General features: G+C 41.7%; 1 protein-coding gene across 1 annotated transcript in view; it reads left to right on the top strand.

Annotated features, from left to right (window-relative positions):
• SORCS3 (sortilin related VPS10 domain containing receptor 3) overlaps positions 1-17,814 on the top strand; it is a 599,222-nt gene that overhangs the window by 496,052 nt on the left and 85,356 nt on the right. The window contains exons 10-13 of the mRNA XM_003787189.1: positions 3,520-3,666; positions 5,176-5,278; positions 10,029-10,105; positions 13,794-13,885. Coding sequence (XP_003787237.1) covers positions 3,520-3,666; positions 5,176-5,278; positions 10,029-10,105; positions 13,794-13,885 — 419 coding nt within the window. The remainder of the gene's footprint in view (positions 1-3,519; positions 3,667-5,175; positions 5,279-10,028; positions 10,106-13,793; positions 13,886-17,814) is intronic.

The following is a 17,814-nucleotide window of genomic DNA, read 5'->3' as shown; positions in this document are numbered from 1 at the left end:
CTGTTTAACTACCATTACAATCAGGATAAAGAATGGTTGTGTTACCCAAAATATTCCCATTTACTACCTTTTTATAGTCAACCCTCCTCCACCTGTAGTTACTGACAAACACCAATCTGATTTCTCGTTCTTTCCAGTTTTACTTTTTCTAGAGAGCCAATTGGTGGAACTACATAGGAGGTAACCTCTACAGTCTGACTGATTTTTTCTCCCAGAAATGTGAGATTGAGCTACATTGTTGAGTCTATCGGTAGATAGACTCTTGATTTCCGAGCCATATTCCACTGTGTGGATGTGCCATAGGTCATTATCCATTCACTAGAAAAGAACATTCAGGCTGTTTCCAGTTTTGTGTGATTATGAATAAAATGGGTAAATATTTAGTAGTAGGATTGCTGAGTTAAATGTAAGGATATCTTTATCCTTACAAGAAGCCACTGAAGTGTTTCTACATTGGCTGTGCTATTTTGTATCCCCACCAGCAACATGATGGTTGCAGTTGCTTCACATATCTGCCAGCACTTGTTTTGGTTTTTGTTTTTTTTGATGTACATGTGTGCATGCGTGTTCATGCATGTGTGTGCGTGCATGTTGCCATTCTGATAGGGACCTGGTGACTTCTTGAGTGACTAATTAGGTCAACTCCACTAGACTTGGATGGACAAAAAGAAACTTCCTGGGCCAGCTTCAGTGTTCTTGTCTCTTGGCCCATCTTACTGATGCTTCCCTAGAGCCTGCCCTCCATCCTCTCTTTTATCATGACTTTCAGTGACTCTTCTTGGGCCAGATGGACAGATGCTTATAGACTCCACAGGGACTTTTTCCCTGGACTGACCTTCATCGGCCCCTCACCACAGGTCCAACTCTAGGGACGGCCCAAGGCAGATCACAGTAATTGCTTTTCTCAGCAGAGCCCTGAGTTCTTTGTCCTGAGGTCCCAGGGAGGTGACCAACAGATGACCATGCCACCTGGACTCAGAGCTCTGCCAAGGAGCCTGCTGTTGGTTTCCCTCTGCACCTCAAATTGATTCCCAGAGGGAAAGTGGGCCACACAGGCTTGACACCTGGTACTACCCTCTTCTTTGGGCACCATTACATGGTCCCCTTCTCCATGGACTCCTGGAACCAGCAGCTCCAGCCACATTTCTGATTTTACGCCATAGTGGGAGGAAGCCCATTGAAAGTTTATTGGATGTTAACTACCTCCCTGAATGAAGGAGAGTCAAAATGCTTGTGTCATTCTCCGATTCCTGTACATTGCATGTCGTGAGTGTAAGGAGTGTGTCATGATATGTTTGTGTGAGAAATATCTACATATATACATGTGTTCACTTATATGCATATATGGCTATGAGTCTACTAGGTCACAGTGTAAGCATATTTCTTATTTGGGTTACAGTCAAATGTTTGAAAACTGTTCGCCTAGGGTTCACAAAAGCAAAGTACCCTCCAAAGTTACAGTTTATTTATACCAGACATGGAGCCAAGAAGCAATTCAGTAATAATATAAGGGCTTTGAACTATCCGAGTACAAATGGGAAGGGTCCTGATTCTTTCAGACAGGAGGGAGATTGCTCTGGCATTATGTAAAACTGCAGGTGAAATGGCTTTAGAGCTACACATAGGTTCCCTGGAAATATCTCCTTTCTACATTTTTTTTTTTTGTCCTCATTCTCCTGATTGCATTCCCAGAACATATGGGATACACAGAAAATGCCCATCTGAGTAGTGCAGCTCTCTGTGGGAAAATAAGTAATGATTGTTCCATTTGCTAAACATGCTCGCCTGGAAGAGCCCAGAGGTGGCCTAGTCTGGTGCATAAAGCTGGGGTGGAGGACGGAGGAGAGAGCCCCCTAGGAACAATGGGACTATGGGGCCAGGAGTCTGAGTCTCACTTGTCTATTTTCTCCCGGGAAGTATAATCAAGGCTATTAGCACATGTTAAGGGAGTAGGAGGGCATTAGTTTAGGAAGATGAGTTATTAGCTGGAATCATTAGCTTGGGTCCTGCAGAAAAGGCATCAGTTTTCTGGTGAATATTGAAAGGCAGCAGGTTCTAGAGAAACCCAGGTTTCATTTCCTATAAGGATGGCCCTCATAGACCCTAGAGGAACATATGACATGCTACTCTTCCTGAGATGGCCCCGACTCTCAGCCATGAGGGCAGGGGAGCCTCTGGGGAAGGACATGACTCTGACACCCCTGCCTCCCCACCCCTTGGCTTCTCTCCTTACCTACTCTCTGTCCAAGGCAGGAATCTAATCAATTCCATTGTTGGCCGTTTGTCAAATTCCCCTGGTGGTGTCCTTCCAGATAATTCTACTCTCCTCCTGACATTCTCTGCCCATTTCTTTGTTTGTTTACTTTTATTTGGGTTGGCTTATTTTTCAAGGCCAATCAGGTTACTTAAAAAAAGGTAAAAAGAAGACTTTTTATTTCATCAATTAAATTATGTCATTCAAAATAAAACAGCTCTCTTCTATGGAGCTGTCCCTGTCTTCCCTCTGGTATTCTCTAGACTGCAGCATATGAGCCTCAGTTAACCACAATACTTGAAAAAGGGGAACAAATACAACTAAAACTTGGAGATATCTGAGTATTCCCCACCAAACCTGCCATTTAACATATTGTTTATACATATGTAAGCTATTCTAATTGCCTTTGGCTTTGGAACATGCCGGAACTTGTATGGAGAGTTAAGTGAACCTTTCTTTGACATAGGATACCGTCATACTAAATGTCTGTTCTCCTTGTTCTGCCTGTAGAATAGAAGGAATTGAAATTTGAGTGAGTGGAATTTGTGCTTATCCCAGAACCCTTCTGAGTGATAAATCTCCTTTAATCCTTTAGCTGCTTGCTTTGTGGTGATGCTCTTTTTCCCTTCAAAATATCAAAGGCATGCAAATCCCAATACAGCAGGAACACTGGCAAGAGAGCTCCACATATCTCATGGATCTTTTCCCAGCCAATTTCAAAGTGACCATGGGCTGAGACCCAGAAATGCTAAGTGAGTTAGCCAAAGTCACACAATAAGCCCATGGCACGGGAAGAGATAAATGCCTGGTTTCCAAATTCGGTCATCTGATCAAAAATATCTACTTTACCACTAATCATGAGGCTTAGAGCTCTACCATTAAGGATTATCCCTCAATGCTGGAAAACCCATCTACAAGCTTCTCATAAGGAAAATAACTCCTTCTGTTATTACCAACAGTCCACAGGGAATGTTAATAGTCAATTAAAGATAAGGTTCTACAGAATTAGAGACCTAAAGTAGGAAGAAGCAGGTGGCAAAGAGAGGGAAGGGACATCTAGAGGAGGGGGCATTGCACAGGGTACAGAGATGAACTTCCGAAACTTTTTCAGAGACCACATGGCGTACGTTTTTCACTATCTTGCCCCTCTTCCTATTTACAGACCCAGTCTGTTGTGGAAAAGGCTGGGGCTTCTCTCAGTATTTCTCCAAGACCTCAGGCGTTTTGGCCCAACATGGTTCTCCATCTTTCACCTTTTTTCCTAGGTAGCAGGTATCAAAGGGATATTCCTGGCAAACAAGAAGGTGGAAGACCAGGTGAAGACATACATCACTTACAACAAAGGCAGGGATTGGCGCCTACTGCGAGCTCCAGACCTGGACCTGCGAGGAAGCCCAGTGCACTGCCCGCTGGTCAGTCACCCAGTCTCATGTAGAGTTCATAGGTTCAGGCTGGGTACCGGGGAACTTTGCCAGGACTTTCTTTCATCCAGGGTCTGAGGAACTTGGCTGGTGTTGATCAGTAATGCCCTATAACTCCTAGGGCATTGGCTCAGACTCAGACCCAGCCAGAGCTCAGTATTAGTGATGCATTTGTTACCTGGTGCTCACATGATGCATCATGTTTTGGTAAGTGCTTCACAGATATTGAAGGAAGTAAAGGTCATCATAGAAGGCCAGGAAAGGTCAAGCTGGAATGTCCATATGGGAGAGGTAATTAATCTATTCGCATTTTCAGGGTTCTTGCTGTGTGGAATTTTGGAGGAGGCACTGTGGAAGGCGTGATGTGTGACATGGTCTATCTGCCCCCATGTGCTGAAACTCTAGGTGGAGGGGGGCAGGGAAGGAAAGACAATTAATTAACAATATAAGTACCACACGCTAACCAGTTGCACCACTGGAGCTCCATAATTAACAATAAAATTTACACCTGTCTGTGTCTTCTGAATGAGGGACTATATACAAATGGTTATAAGGTCCCAGAAACAGTTTTGTTTCTCCTAAGCAAAAAGTTAGCTTTTGTCACTTATTCAAAAAGATTTATTAACTACTTACCACACTCTAGACACTATGTGGAAAGCTAGGGATATAGTGATGAATAGGACAGACAGACCCCTTTCCCTTTTGTAGTTTTCTGGCTAATTCCATGTTACTTTTGCTTTGAATACTAGGAAGGTCAGAGCTGAATGGCTGTCTACCTGCAGGAACTGGTCACAGCATGAGTTTTGTTTTCCTCACACATTATCCAATGGCTTTATCTTATCTTCTTAACCTAATTTTCTCTTTTCTTCTATTTCATCATCTTCTTGTTATTATGTATTGTATAGGGTGTGCATGTGTATATAAATCCCCCAATCACTATCAAGAACACCCCAGTGGAGATAAATAGAGAACACAGACTTACATGAGTTTTAGATGATGATGTCAAATATTTTAGTTAAAATTATAAACAGGAACAAGCTACATAAAACAGGGAGAGCTGGGACAATCTGGTTAAGAAAATGGGTAGAGGCCAGCTCTGTTTCATGTAGCTTTTCCTTCATTCCTTCCAATGGCCTCTCAGAGCTCCAAGGAGAGAGCTGATGTCAGATCCGAGAGATATGGGAGGAAGTCTGTGTCATCCCAGCGGAAGGTGGTCAACGAGGCTTCATATAAAGCTAACTGGGAACTGGGCCTTGATGGATGGGTTGGGTGAGGGAGGGAGGGGAAGGCATGGGAGTGTGGATAGAAGCAGGAGCAGGAAGCAGCTGTGCCAGGTGCTCAGGGCAACTCCAGGTGTGCACGTACCAGCCATTTCAGGGGGAGGTGACACCTGCAGCTCATCATCTGACACCATTCTCTTTCTGGAAGCCCCGTCTCTAGTGGGGTGTGGAGGTATAGTGAGAGTTTCCTGGACTAAAACTCCTTTCTTCTCCATTTTAGCCCTTCTGTTCCTTACACCTGCATTTGCAGCTCTCTGAAAATCCATATTCCTCTGGAAGAATCTCCAGCAAGGAGACAGCTCCAGGACTTGTGGTGGCTACAGGTAAGGATCGTGGACCTTGGGCTTTCCTCACTCGGGGCTTCTAGAGTAAGTTTGTCACCCCATTTTGGATCATGGACTCATTTAAGCATCAGATGAGGGGTTCGGGAACTCTCCTCAGAGTTAGTTCGTGGATCCCCACTGCCCATCAGGGAACCTAGGATGCAAAGAGCTCCAAATATCTGCAAATTCTGGGTGAAGGCATCATCCCCCCAGTCAGGGCAGTCACCTGTGCTTAGCAAGAAGTCAGAGTTCCTCTGGAAGTCAACTGGCTGATCAGAAAGACTGTTTGTAATAGGGAACTCACACTGTAAGAAAACATGATCTATGAACTTCCTAGCTCACCCCTTACAAGTTAGGGTAGTTTTCTCCTTACGTGGAAGATTCTTTACAATGGGTTTAACCCCAGTGCAGCTTTTAATCAGAAAGTCTCTGGCACATGTAAAGGTTTGTTTACATGTGATTAAGCACAAAGCTGAGAGCCTGGGGCAAAGGGCAGAAAAACTAAAGTTTGCACAGTTGGAACCACTGTCCACTGACTGTAAATCAGAAATGCAGATACAGCGACTCTGAGATGAAAGTCAGAGTCTCCCAGGGGAATGTGTCTGATTAGCTTGCACTGATTTCCACACACCTTTTTAGGAAGACAGTGATAGCATAAATCAAGGCAGGCTTCAAGTCTCCGAAGTATAGCTCCGGTGTTAGGCAGCTTTTTGTTCTAATGAAAGCAGATAAATTCACAGCGACTTTCTGTGTAAGTACATTCTGTTTTTTCTCATCAAGCCAGATCTCTGGCCTCTGTAGTTCATGCTCTCCTAGACATGGCTTCATTTCTAAGCCTCCGAATTTGTGAGCTTTTAAATACTGCCAGTGACCAACCACCGTAATCAGATTGACAGCTTTCAGAGCCCCCTGGCATTTTGCTCATCTCCTTATGGGCTCAGGAAAGCCAGGGCAGTAAGAGACCAGGGCAGCCTGGCTCTGTGGCTGTTCTGGGGTGGGGAGTGGTCCCCACACTCTGCCATTCGTGTAGATGGGTCCTTCTGACCCAGGGGCTGCCCCACCCTAAGTCTCTCCGTAAAGACTATAGGAGGCACAGGGCTAGATGAGAAGGAACACTGGAAAACATGGATCAATAATAAATCTTAACATTATTTGAAAGCATGCTACATAGCCAGGCATTGTTCTGTGTGGCCTAACCACTCCGATCTTCAGTGTTTTCATTGGCAAAGTGGGAATAATAGTACTAACATAATAAAATTGCAGGATTAAATGAAGCAATGAATTTAAAATGCTTAGAACAGTGCCTAGGGCATATTGAATACTCAATATATGTTACCTATCATCATCATTAATATTATAGAAGTTAAAACTGTTCTTTTTACGTTAGAAGAATGTAATTCCTTCACCTCCTAGACAGCATGCATAAAACATATGCATGTACTGGGCACACTACAAAGCTCAGGAACCCTGAGCCCCTGCTTTCCAGCCTGAGCTCTGACCCTTACAGCCTGTGGATTTGGCTTAGTTTTTAACCTCTCAGCTTCATTTCTTCATCCACAAAACTATTATGGGATGTTTATAGGATATTTTCAATCTTGTGGGAGTACCATAAAAATTAGAGGTGGAAGGGTATGTCTACAAGACCTGGCAGAATGTTGACTGCTTAGTAAGGTGGGACTGACAATAGCTGTTATTACCTGTGGACAGCATTATTACATTAGTTATAATACATTATAACATTAGTTATACATTATTATATTAGTCTTTTATTAAATTAGCAAACATTAAAGTTTTTAAAAATTATTTTTTGTTTATATATCAAAACCAACTGATTCCTTTTTCCTTCCCCATATAACTCTTGAGGCCCTTTGCTATGCCCTGGGATGTTTACGGAAAGCCAGAGCTAAGTCACTGGCGTGCACTTTCTTGTACTCAGTTCCTCCTTGTCCTGCTTGCCTGGTCCCTGGTCCCTGGTCTCCTGATAGTTATGCACCATCAGGAAAATAACTATAAAGTCAGGTACGCATGAGGTATGCCTTCGGTGGTCTGCATGGGATCTGAGTCTGCAGGGTCCTTTCTGACACATACTGTCCACCTACCTTCAGGTGTCAATGACCCTGGGCTCGCTCCCTTCCACTCCCCCTACCAGCTCCCTCTTTTCACCTTCCATTGAGATGTAGTCTCAGAGAAGCTGTGCAGATAAACGTATACCCTGGGATTCATGTCTGACTCCTATTGAGGACAACTGAGAAGGCAGATGGAATTCCAGTCTGGAGAGTTTGGCAATTACTTTTAGCAAACAGAAACACCAGGATTCACAATGCCCTTGACACTGGGTCCAAAGTATTCTCACAATGCTTTGTAGTGTGCAAAGCACTTTTCCTACCTTGATTGCACAATGGCATGATGGTGTGGAAACAGTGATTACTGTCCTCACTTACAGTTGCAGACCAAGGATGAATGGGAACAGTTGTCATGTCCCCTGGGACATGACAGTTGATTGTGCACTGTCTGCTTCTCTGCTGAGCCTTTAAACCATCCTGCATGGGTGGACCCCTTCCTTTGCCATCAAAGGTGATAAGAGAAGCATCCTTAATCTCCAGAGGACTTCAGAATTCTCTCGCTTCCAGTTTTTTTTTCCCCCAAAAGTATTTGACTGAGGAGCAGAGAAAGATAGCACTGGGAAGAAATAAGGGTAAAAGCAAGTTGTTTAAAGCTTCCAAAAAGATAAATGGAACCTCCATGATTTACAGCTCAGCTGTTGGTGAGAAAAGTCCCTTGTCCTTCTCCATCTCACTTCTCCTTCCTCTTCCACCACATTGCTCATCTGGGTAACAATTACTTCTGTTTCTTCCAACCTGGTCAGAGGCCACTTTGACTGAGCCTCCCCAGTTCACTTTAACCAGAATGGCTCCTTCAAATCTTCCTTCTGTGAAACATAACCAAATTCTTCCTATCAGAGATTCTCCAGAGGACCACTTAGGGACTGGACATCCTCAAAGATCAATTTTGTCCTGGATACATTTTCTGTCCTTTAATCTGGGAACCAACTTTCTGACCTTTGTGATCAGTAGCATTTTTTAAGGGCTTCTTGCAATTGATAGGAGATATTTTCAAAGTAGATTTCACCAAAAGTAAAGTCCCCCCAAACTAGTCTAGCCAGACTTCGAAAGAGAGACTGAAGATGTTGCAGACCCAACTTCTAAGGAGGGTCTGTAAACTATATCCTCAGAAGCCATGCCAGGGTTGGCAGATAAACTGCTCGAGGGCGACTATGCCCCTGTGTCCCTTTCTCTCTACCAACCTTCCTAGATATCAACTGATCACTGCATTCTATTCTGTTGAAATTTCATATGGCTTCTGAATCCCTCTTAGCACAATGCTCTGGGTTAGCACAACCACCAAATGACTCGAGTTGACGTTCTCTTCAGCATTCTCCTTTAATTCCTTCATCTCTGTCTTCTTAAGCCTGCATCTGGGGAGTTGAGTTCTGTATTCCAGATGGATCTCCATAGATCTACTCATCAAGCCTCTACCCACGCCTCATACCTACTGCCTGTACCCTGAGGCCAGGGATTATTTTTGGAAATGTAAGCATCAAAACAAGTTGGTTCACTGTGTGTTTCCTGAGGCTGATGGGGGCTTGACAAGCTGTAGCCTGGCTTTACTTCTCATTTTGAAGCATTAAATGTCAGGAACTCAATTAACATTTTCATTATTGCATTTTTGTTGTGCTCTTCTTTAGGCTACAGATGCGTGGGCAACACATTCTTTTCCTGCTATTTTTAAAGAAAAAATAATCAGCCATATGATTAATCCTTACATGTATAGGGTCCCTTTCTGGCTTTCATTATCTCCCCAAGTGTACAACCACATTGGAATAAGATTCAATCCTTCATTCAGTCATTTGTTCATTCTATAATTATTTATTGAGCACTATTAGCGTTGGAATGTTGTTTTAGGCTCTGAGAGGGGGCTAACCTTTGGGGAAACTAAGGTGATATAGAAATCTTGACCATTTTGTTTTTAATAAACACAAACACAAGGAAATGAAGTGAAAAGGGAAAAAAGAAGGGCAAAGAGGAGAGTGTGAAGGGATGGAAGCAGTAAGTGTGGTTGGTCTAGGCCTAAACCAAGTGACTTCTTTTCTTCCCCTGCTTCATGGCCATGTGTGCTGAGTGTTGTTATATTATCCTGGACATTTTATAATTCAGATGACATCCTCTCTACCATGGGGTCACTCAATTATCTGACATTCAAGGCACATGGAATGTGCCTTTAAGTTAGAAAAACACACAGACACAGACATCCATGAACTAACTCACTCTCTCTCTCTCACACACACACACTTTTCTTAGGCTACAATTATAACTGAGGTGTAAGGGGCCCCTAATGCCTAGATTTTCCATGTGTATCTCCTCTTGTCCTCTTTTCTCTCTTCAGGGGACATCTGTCAAGAGCAAAGAGATTATTGGTACTCAGAGTGAATAATTCAAGAGACCCAAGCTAATCGATATTGTCTTTGAGTCTTACCATTTAAAAGTTGCATTCTTGTCATACTGTTTGATTGTTTTCCTATATTGGGTTTTTCTTCCTGCTGGGTTTTTGATATGACACCAAGAAGGAGACTGACAAATCAACTGGAAACCTCAGTTGGGAAACCTTCACTGCCTGCTACCCCACCCCCAACACTAAGCACACTTAACCCGTAAACTGCTGGACAGTTTCACATGGTCTGCTTATGTTTCAGGCAACATTGGCCCGGAGCTCTCATATACTGATATTGGTGTCTTCATCTCCTCTGATGGGGGCAACACGTGGAGACAGGTAACTGGAATGATTTAGGAAGAGGGAGGGAGGCATTTAAACTGAGTTCTGCCAATATCTTCACGTCCTATAGATTCTCAGTATCATTATGACTTTATGGTCTGAAAACATTAAGAAGTAGGCATGGTGCAGTGGCTCAGCCTGTAATCCCAGCACTCTGGGAGGCATGGTGCAGTGACTCATGCCTTTAATCCTAGCACTCCAGGAGGCCATGTGGGTGGATTTCCTGAGCTCAGAAGTTTGAGGCCAGCCTGTGCAAGAGCAAGACCCCATCTCTAAGAATAGCTGGGCTATTCGGGAGGTTGAGGCAAGAGGATCATTTGAGCCCAAGGGTATGAGGTTGCTGCAAGCTATGATGCCACAATACTCTACCAAGGGCAAAAAGTGAGACTCTGTCTGAACTACTTGGGAGGTTGAGGCAAGAGGATCATTTGAGCCCAAGAGTTTGAGGTTGCTGCAAGCTACGATTCCACAACACTCTACCAAGTGCAGAAAGTGAGACTCTCCGAATTAAAAAAAAAAAAAAGAAGAAGAAGAAGAAGCTGTTCAGTTTGATCAGTTTGGATGGCAGATTAAAGGGGCCATGGGGCAAGGTACGAAAAGCACTGGAAAGGAAGTAGGAAGAACTAGGATTTTCCCAGTTCATTTATTTTTTCCTTCAGCAATATGCATGTAGCAGCCACCAGATGCTAAGTGCTAAGTACTGCGCTGGTTGCTGGGGAGACAACTGATGAAACTGTTTATATCATAACATGCCAAGGGCTCTTGGCAAGCAGGTCTCTTCACCTTTCTGGATATGTTTCTTTATTCTATAAAATGAGAGGATTAGAACATTAAAACTGATAGAACCATGGATATTGGTAGTTGTTTATGTACTGTGTAGACTCAGTCTTAACTAAGTACTGAACAGTTTAGTAGATATGTGACTATATGAAAAATTAATTCAGTTTTCCATGTATAGAAATGCTGTCCACTAGAACCTTCAGTGATGATGGAAACATTCTGTATCTGTGCTGTCCCATGCAGCAATGGAGCACGTGAAATATGACAGAGGAACTGACCTCTAAATTTTATTTTAGTTTATTTATTTTAATTAATTTAAATTTTAATAGTCTCTATGGCTACTATATTGGACAACGTAGATTTATACAATGTCAAGTAGGTACCAGGCAAAAGCCTTAGGAGGCAATTGAATACTTTGTAGTCCCTCTGTTCAAGGAGCTCAAAATTAAATAGAGGAAATGGGTTCATAAATAACTAACTATAGTTCAAGGTGATAGTATTATTTGTGGCACTATTAGCATGTGGAGAGAAGGGAGGAATTGATCCCACTAAGAAAACTGGAAAAGGCTTTGCAAGAAGAGGTGACATTTCACTAAATCTCAAGGGTGAGTCAGTTTCCATGTGGGGAAGACAAAGGAAAAGTCCTGAATATCTTGGTGATGAAGGGAATGTCACCATGTGCAATCTAGTTGGACAAGTTCCTGTCTGGATCTCTCAGTGAAGACTGTCATTACCATCACCAATATCAACCCCTTTGCCACCATTGTCACCATGCTACCCTATTTTAAAAAATTACCAATCACCAATATCAACCCCTTTGCCACCGTTGTCACCACACTACCCTATTTAAAAAAAAATTACCAAACACCTGCCAGACACAAGCAACTGTTTCAAGCACTATGAGGCATTCAGTGAAGAATGAGTCGAGGTTCCGTCGACAAGGCCATAATCAAGTGGATGGGGAACAGACACATGAGAAAGATCATAGGTTCACAGCATGAGATAACCTACGGCAGATGCCAAAGGAGGCTGGAAGCTGGGATGCAAACTCATCTGGTACAAAAACTCCCATTGAGTCTATTGTCCCAAAACCAAGCCCAAGAAATGGCTCACCTGGCCAAGTGGCTACTGTAACACTCCTTCCCAGGATTGTCACCACCAGTAGTGACATTGCTAGAATTTTAAACAACTAAGGATTCTGCAGTGGTTAGATTGTTGATAGCAAGAGTAAAGTATTAAGATAATATCTCCTTTCTCCCAGGGCCAAGACTCTTCCCTTGTTCCTCATCTTTATGATTCAACCAAGCATCCCCATTAGGCGGCTTATCACAGAGCTAACTTTAAGCTCTATAGAGAAAAGCCTATTGTTTTAGGCTTAGAGCCTATGTTTTTATCTGAGGTACAAATGAATCACTCTTAGGTCCTTTTTACATTAGGACTCATCATTGGGAGTGACATTTTTCTATTCTTTAAAGGTGAATTGGTGGGAGGAGATGTTTAAGGTAAAGAAACTATTTACTTTTTCTCTGTAGTGTTGTCTGGTGTGTGTGTGTACACACAGGAGGCCCCATAATTCCTACTCATTCCCCCTTTAAATCTGATTGTATCTTCTTATCCCCTTCTCACCTTCTCCACTTAATCCACTATCATTACCTCTCCGTCTAGACTGCAAGAGCCACCATTGGTGGTTAAGTACTGGAGGAATTCCCCAGCCTCCTTTCCTCTAGAATTCTAAAGAAACCCTCCGCTGGTTATTTCTTTGCTGTAGAAATGATTTATTTTTCTGTTTAAAGTTGGAGATACGAAAGTCACATGTGGTATAAGCATTAATATATGTGGGATTAGGTCTGAAGTTCTTTTGACTCAGAGCCTTGTATCATTGGCGGTGCTTAGAAAATGACTGTAGATAGTGGATGGATGATGGATCACTGAATAAGTGAATGAGTGAGTAGATGGATGAATAGGTAATGGACAAATAGATGAATTAAATAATAACTTTAGTCCCCTGGAATTACTGTGTTCCAAAGAACATTTAGAGAAGGGGTCCATAGGCACCAAATTTCAATCTTCATTCAACTTACAGGGAAGTTGTGGCTCAGTCTAAGTAGCCTGCAATCTAGTTGGATTTTATTTTAGTTTATTTATTTTAATAATTTAAATGTTAATATTCTCTATGGCTATTGGACAACTATATTGGACAACATAGATTTATACAATGTCAAGTAGGTGCCAGGCAAAAGCCTCAGGAGACAGTTGAATACTTCATAGTCCCTTTCCTCAAGGAGCTCAAAATTAAATAGAGGAAACAGGTTCATAAATAACTAGCTATAGTTTAGGGTGATAATATTATTTTGTGGCACTATTAGCATGCAGAGAGAAGGGAGGAATTGATTCCACTAAGAAAACTGGGAAAGTTATCAGGTATATCAGGTGTATCATATTGTCTAGGAAAATCACCCTATAGGTTCCTAGATAATTTTTAAATAGCATTTTACAACAGACACCATTCTGTACATTAGCAAATATCTGAATAGATGAGGCGGAAGAGAGGGCTGAGTAGTATCTTACGAAGACAAACACCTGGGGAAGTTTCTTTGAAGTAAGACTTACTGTTGAGTTTTCTAGCTGAACACACACCTTGTGGCTTCACCTTCATGTAACATTCCAGTTCACAGTATTAGTGGAAAGAGCCCTGAAAATGCAATTTGAGTGGCTGAGGGAGAGTTGTTTGTTGTTTGTGAGCCCATTTCCTCATCCATCAAATGAAGATAATCTTTGCCAAATTATCTTATAGGGTTGTTGGAAGGCTCAGAACCTAGATTAACAATGTACAAGAAAGACTGTGAACTGTTAAGCCCTATGCAAATGTAAGGTGTTGCTATGATTGTTATTGTTGTTGTTCCAGATCTTTGATGAAGAGTACAGTGTCTGGTTCCTAGACTGGGGTGGCGCCCTCGTGGCCATGAAACACACACCTCTGCCAGTCAGGCGTTTGTGGTAAGGACAGCACTCTACCCTATTGATGGGCAGCTTTTCATTGAAAAGGAGTCATGGCAAATTATTATGCATGGCTTCTTACCCATTCATTCATCTGATCCATTTATTTATTCATCCATCTACCCGTCCAATATCCTTTACATCATCTAACTCATAGGGTGCAAGGGCAGATTATTCAGATGGAAAAGTAGGTGGTAGGAATGGGTGGTGAGATAAAACAGAAAGGAGTAGAAAGGACCTGTAAGTAGCCAAGGTTAGGAATCCAAAATAGGAGAGTTGGAAATTGCTGCTAGAGGCGTAGGTACGTGTAATAGATGCTGAAGTTGGGTTTGTGATTTCTGTGAATATTCCAGCAGAAACATCTATTAGTTTTTCACATATATGCATCTAAAGATCAGGGGAAAGGTCTTGGCTTACACCTTAGATTTGGAGTCACGAGCCATGAGGTAGTAGTTAAAACCATGGTATTGGGCTCACTGCCTCACAAATGTGGGTACAATAAGTAGAAACTAGGGACTTCTATGGAACCCTGATGAAAAAGAAATGCAGACTGGAAGAAGAAATTATGAAATAGGCTATAGAAAAATCACCAAGAAGATAGACAATCAAGGGAAATGTTTTCATGGATGATGAAGGAAGGGGTGATGAACAACATTACTTCCACAATCAAGACAGTTATGGAGTGAAAGGCTATCTAGGAGGCAGCAATCTAGGAGGTCACTGGTGTTCTTTGTCAGCATAGATTTATAACAGAGGTGGGGTTGGAAGTTAGAGTGTACTAGGTTTATAAATTAATGAGTTAATGAATGATAAGTGAATTTATGTAGACACAGTATAGATTATTCTTCTCAAGAAAGTAGATTATAGAACAGAGCTGAGGATGTACACAAGACCTTCAGTGAGGACAGAGAGCTAAGTAAGAATATGTGATGATGACAATGATTTGTTGCTACTGTTTGGTTTGGGGCTTGGGATGGATGAGTCTTACATGTGTTTATATGCTTAAGGGAAAAATTCCAGGCTTAAGATTCAACAAATGGAGTATTTGGAGGTGAAGGGTATTATTTTATCTACCAATTAAAATTGGTAGAATTTTATCATGGGTGGGGTTAGAACCTTAGCCTAACTACCAGGTCCTTGATTTTGGAAGATAAACACTTTTAGAATAAGAATTTTCCTGGGTAGCATCTGATTATAATTAGGAAAAGGCATAGTATCGCCTAAATGCCAAAGCCTCAGCAACCTTGGCAAGGACTTAAGTAGGTTTCTCCCAGTATGGCAATTTAGGTGAAACCATATGAAATTGCCATTTTAGGTCAATTAGGTCCAATATTGTCAGCTTCTTAAAGTTCAACTTAGCATAAAATGATACAGTATACCATATACCACTATATCATTTTATACAGAGTTTGTGAAAATAAAAAAGCTGCATGAAGCCATTTGTGAGAAAAGTACTCTCTCACCCCAAGGGTAAGCTTAGAAGAGTTTATAATGTAATTGTGTGTTATTCTTTTACTACAGATTATATACTATTTTGGTAATATCAGAAGACTGGAATTGCTTGATATCAATGATGGTCAGCACTTATCGAGAGATTATTATATTCCAGATTTTGTTACAAACCAATTACATGAATTACCTAATTTAATTCTTGAACCAACCTTATGTCTAGGGGTACTTTTCTTTTAATCATGTGTTTATAATGTCATCAGAATGCAGACGTTGTTAAATACCTTGCTCAAGGCTATACAGCACATTCCTGGCAGCACCAAGTTGGGTTTCTATCATGGTTACTTTTCTGTTTTAACTATAATTTTCTAGGTACTATCAAGAGCACACAGAAGTATATGAAATGGCCCCTGCCTTCTGGGAGAACATGGTCAAGATAAACCATTGGGCCATCCATGCATCACTAGGAATCAAGGGAATGTCTGCTAAGGATACTGGCTATGGTGCACTGCTGAAAGTAGGGGGCTCCTCTTGTAGCAGGTGGCATGAGGGCTAAGCTGAAGGTAGGATGCCAGGAGTTACAGAAGAGTGGGAGGCAAGCCAGGGCCAGAGAAAACTCTGGCCAAATCCTGGAATATTCAGAATGTAGGGAGAGTGTTTGATGGGATCCAACAATGTGAGGAAGTAAAGGTGGGTAGAACTCAGAACTTAAATGCCAATTTAAAAGGTAAAGTCTGAGCCAATTTCTTCTACAGTCAGTACCCATCCTTCTCTGTGGAGAGAGGAACTGTCTGTACTGAGGACTGAGTAGGACTTGTATTCTCTTAGAAGATGCCTTAAGTTTTAAAACATGATTTGTTTCTTACCAAGGAAGGCCACATTTCTTAGCTCCCATAATTGTGTTCTACCTAATCTAAATAAAAATTTACATCCTACTTTTCCATTCTTGTGATGCTTTTACTAAGAAGGATATATTTCAATTCAAACAAGTATCCAATGTACTCAATACTAATATGAGGCCAGTAGATGAACTAAGGTACACCCACACATGAGAAAAAGTCAATTCAATTCCATCTGGGAGGAGTGGGGAAACGGGATGGTGGAGAGGGGAGGAGGGGGCAGGATTGGTGTGCTCCCACCTAATGGGCACAATGTAAGAGTATATGGCACACCTCCTGGGTGCAGGACACAACTATAACAGGTACTTTACCTAACAAATACATTGTAACCTAATCACACCCTCATATTAATCTGAATTAAAAAAAAAGAAAACCTTTCATCTAAATCTCAATAAAAGAATTGATAAATGCCCTGCTGACAGATATAGCTGGACAGGACTTTTTCCTGGAAGTCTTGGGAGAAGGGATTTGGCAACCCACCTTACACTTACTTGATCTTCAGTCTCCTGCTCCTTCTCTTTGATTATTGTAGGCACTTAGACTTGACTTAACTTGATTTTTAGAGCTTTCTGTTGTAGAGAAATTTCTTTGTGCTAAGGAAAGTGAGAGTTTGTTGCTATTGTTGTTTCCTTTTGGTGGTATTAGAGGACAGTGTTTATTTGGTGTGGAAGGAAGGCATGGGGCAGAGGATTTTAGTTTTGTCAAATCTTAGCCTCTTTCCATCTGACCATTCTGTCTGGTCTGCACTGGTTCCTCTCCAGACACCAGCTTACTTTCAAAAGGAGTACTTATCTGGGAATACCTGGAGAGAAGCCTTCCTAGCTGGGAAAATTATTCAGAATATGTGCATAGGACCAAATCATGACTCTCAAAGTCATCAATACCAAGTTTGAATTTTCCCTTGTTTCACGTAATATCTTTTTTGTTGGTAAAATATTGGTAGAGCTCAGGAAGAAGAATGGCTGCATTCCTATTGCATTCCCTCTTAACTACTCCAACATACGAAATATTAGAGATGACTTTTCAAGGTGAGGTTTTGAGATAGCATTGTCTTCAGTTAAAGGATATTGACACTGTTATTTGTCATAAATCCTACAAATGTGCCTCTGAACTTGGACAGGGACCATGATTTCTGCTTACTTACTTGCTTGTCTGTGAATGCCATTCTCTGAAATGATCCCTGCAAATGGTTAATGCCAGCTATTGAGTGTGTGTGTTAGGAAACAGCAACAAACTCATTTAGGAATTCTCCTCTGCACTTCTCTTTCAAAGGCTGAGTGTTTTGTAAAGGCTTGACCATATCATTATCATCAGTGTTTCCTTATGAAATTGTTGACTGATTTTGACTCCTGCTTATGAGATGTAAGCTTTTGAAGCCAAAAGGCAGCCTTTTCTTCACCAGTAGCTTCTTATTAAGTCACAATCTTCAAGGTAAACAAATAGCTAATTTTAGTAGGAAGAAAGTTTAGGTAGTCAGTTTGTTGTTATTTTCTGTTGTAGATCTCAGGTTGAGGTTATTTTTTGTACAGATGCATATACGTGTGTGTGCATGCTCAGAAAGGAAAAGATTCCAGCTTACCC

This window comes from Otolemur garnettii, unplaced genomic scaffold, assembly GCF_000181295.1.
Source record: "Otolemur garnettii isolate 467f Iridium unplaced genomic scaffold, OtoGar3 scaffold00021, whole genome shotgun sequence".
NCBI lineage: Eukaryota > Metazoa > Chordata > Mammalia > Primates > Galagidae > Otolemur > Otolemur garnettii.
This window is presented reverse-complemented; position numbering and strand designations above follow the sequence as displayed.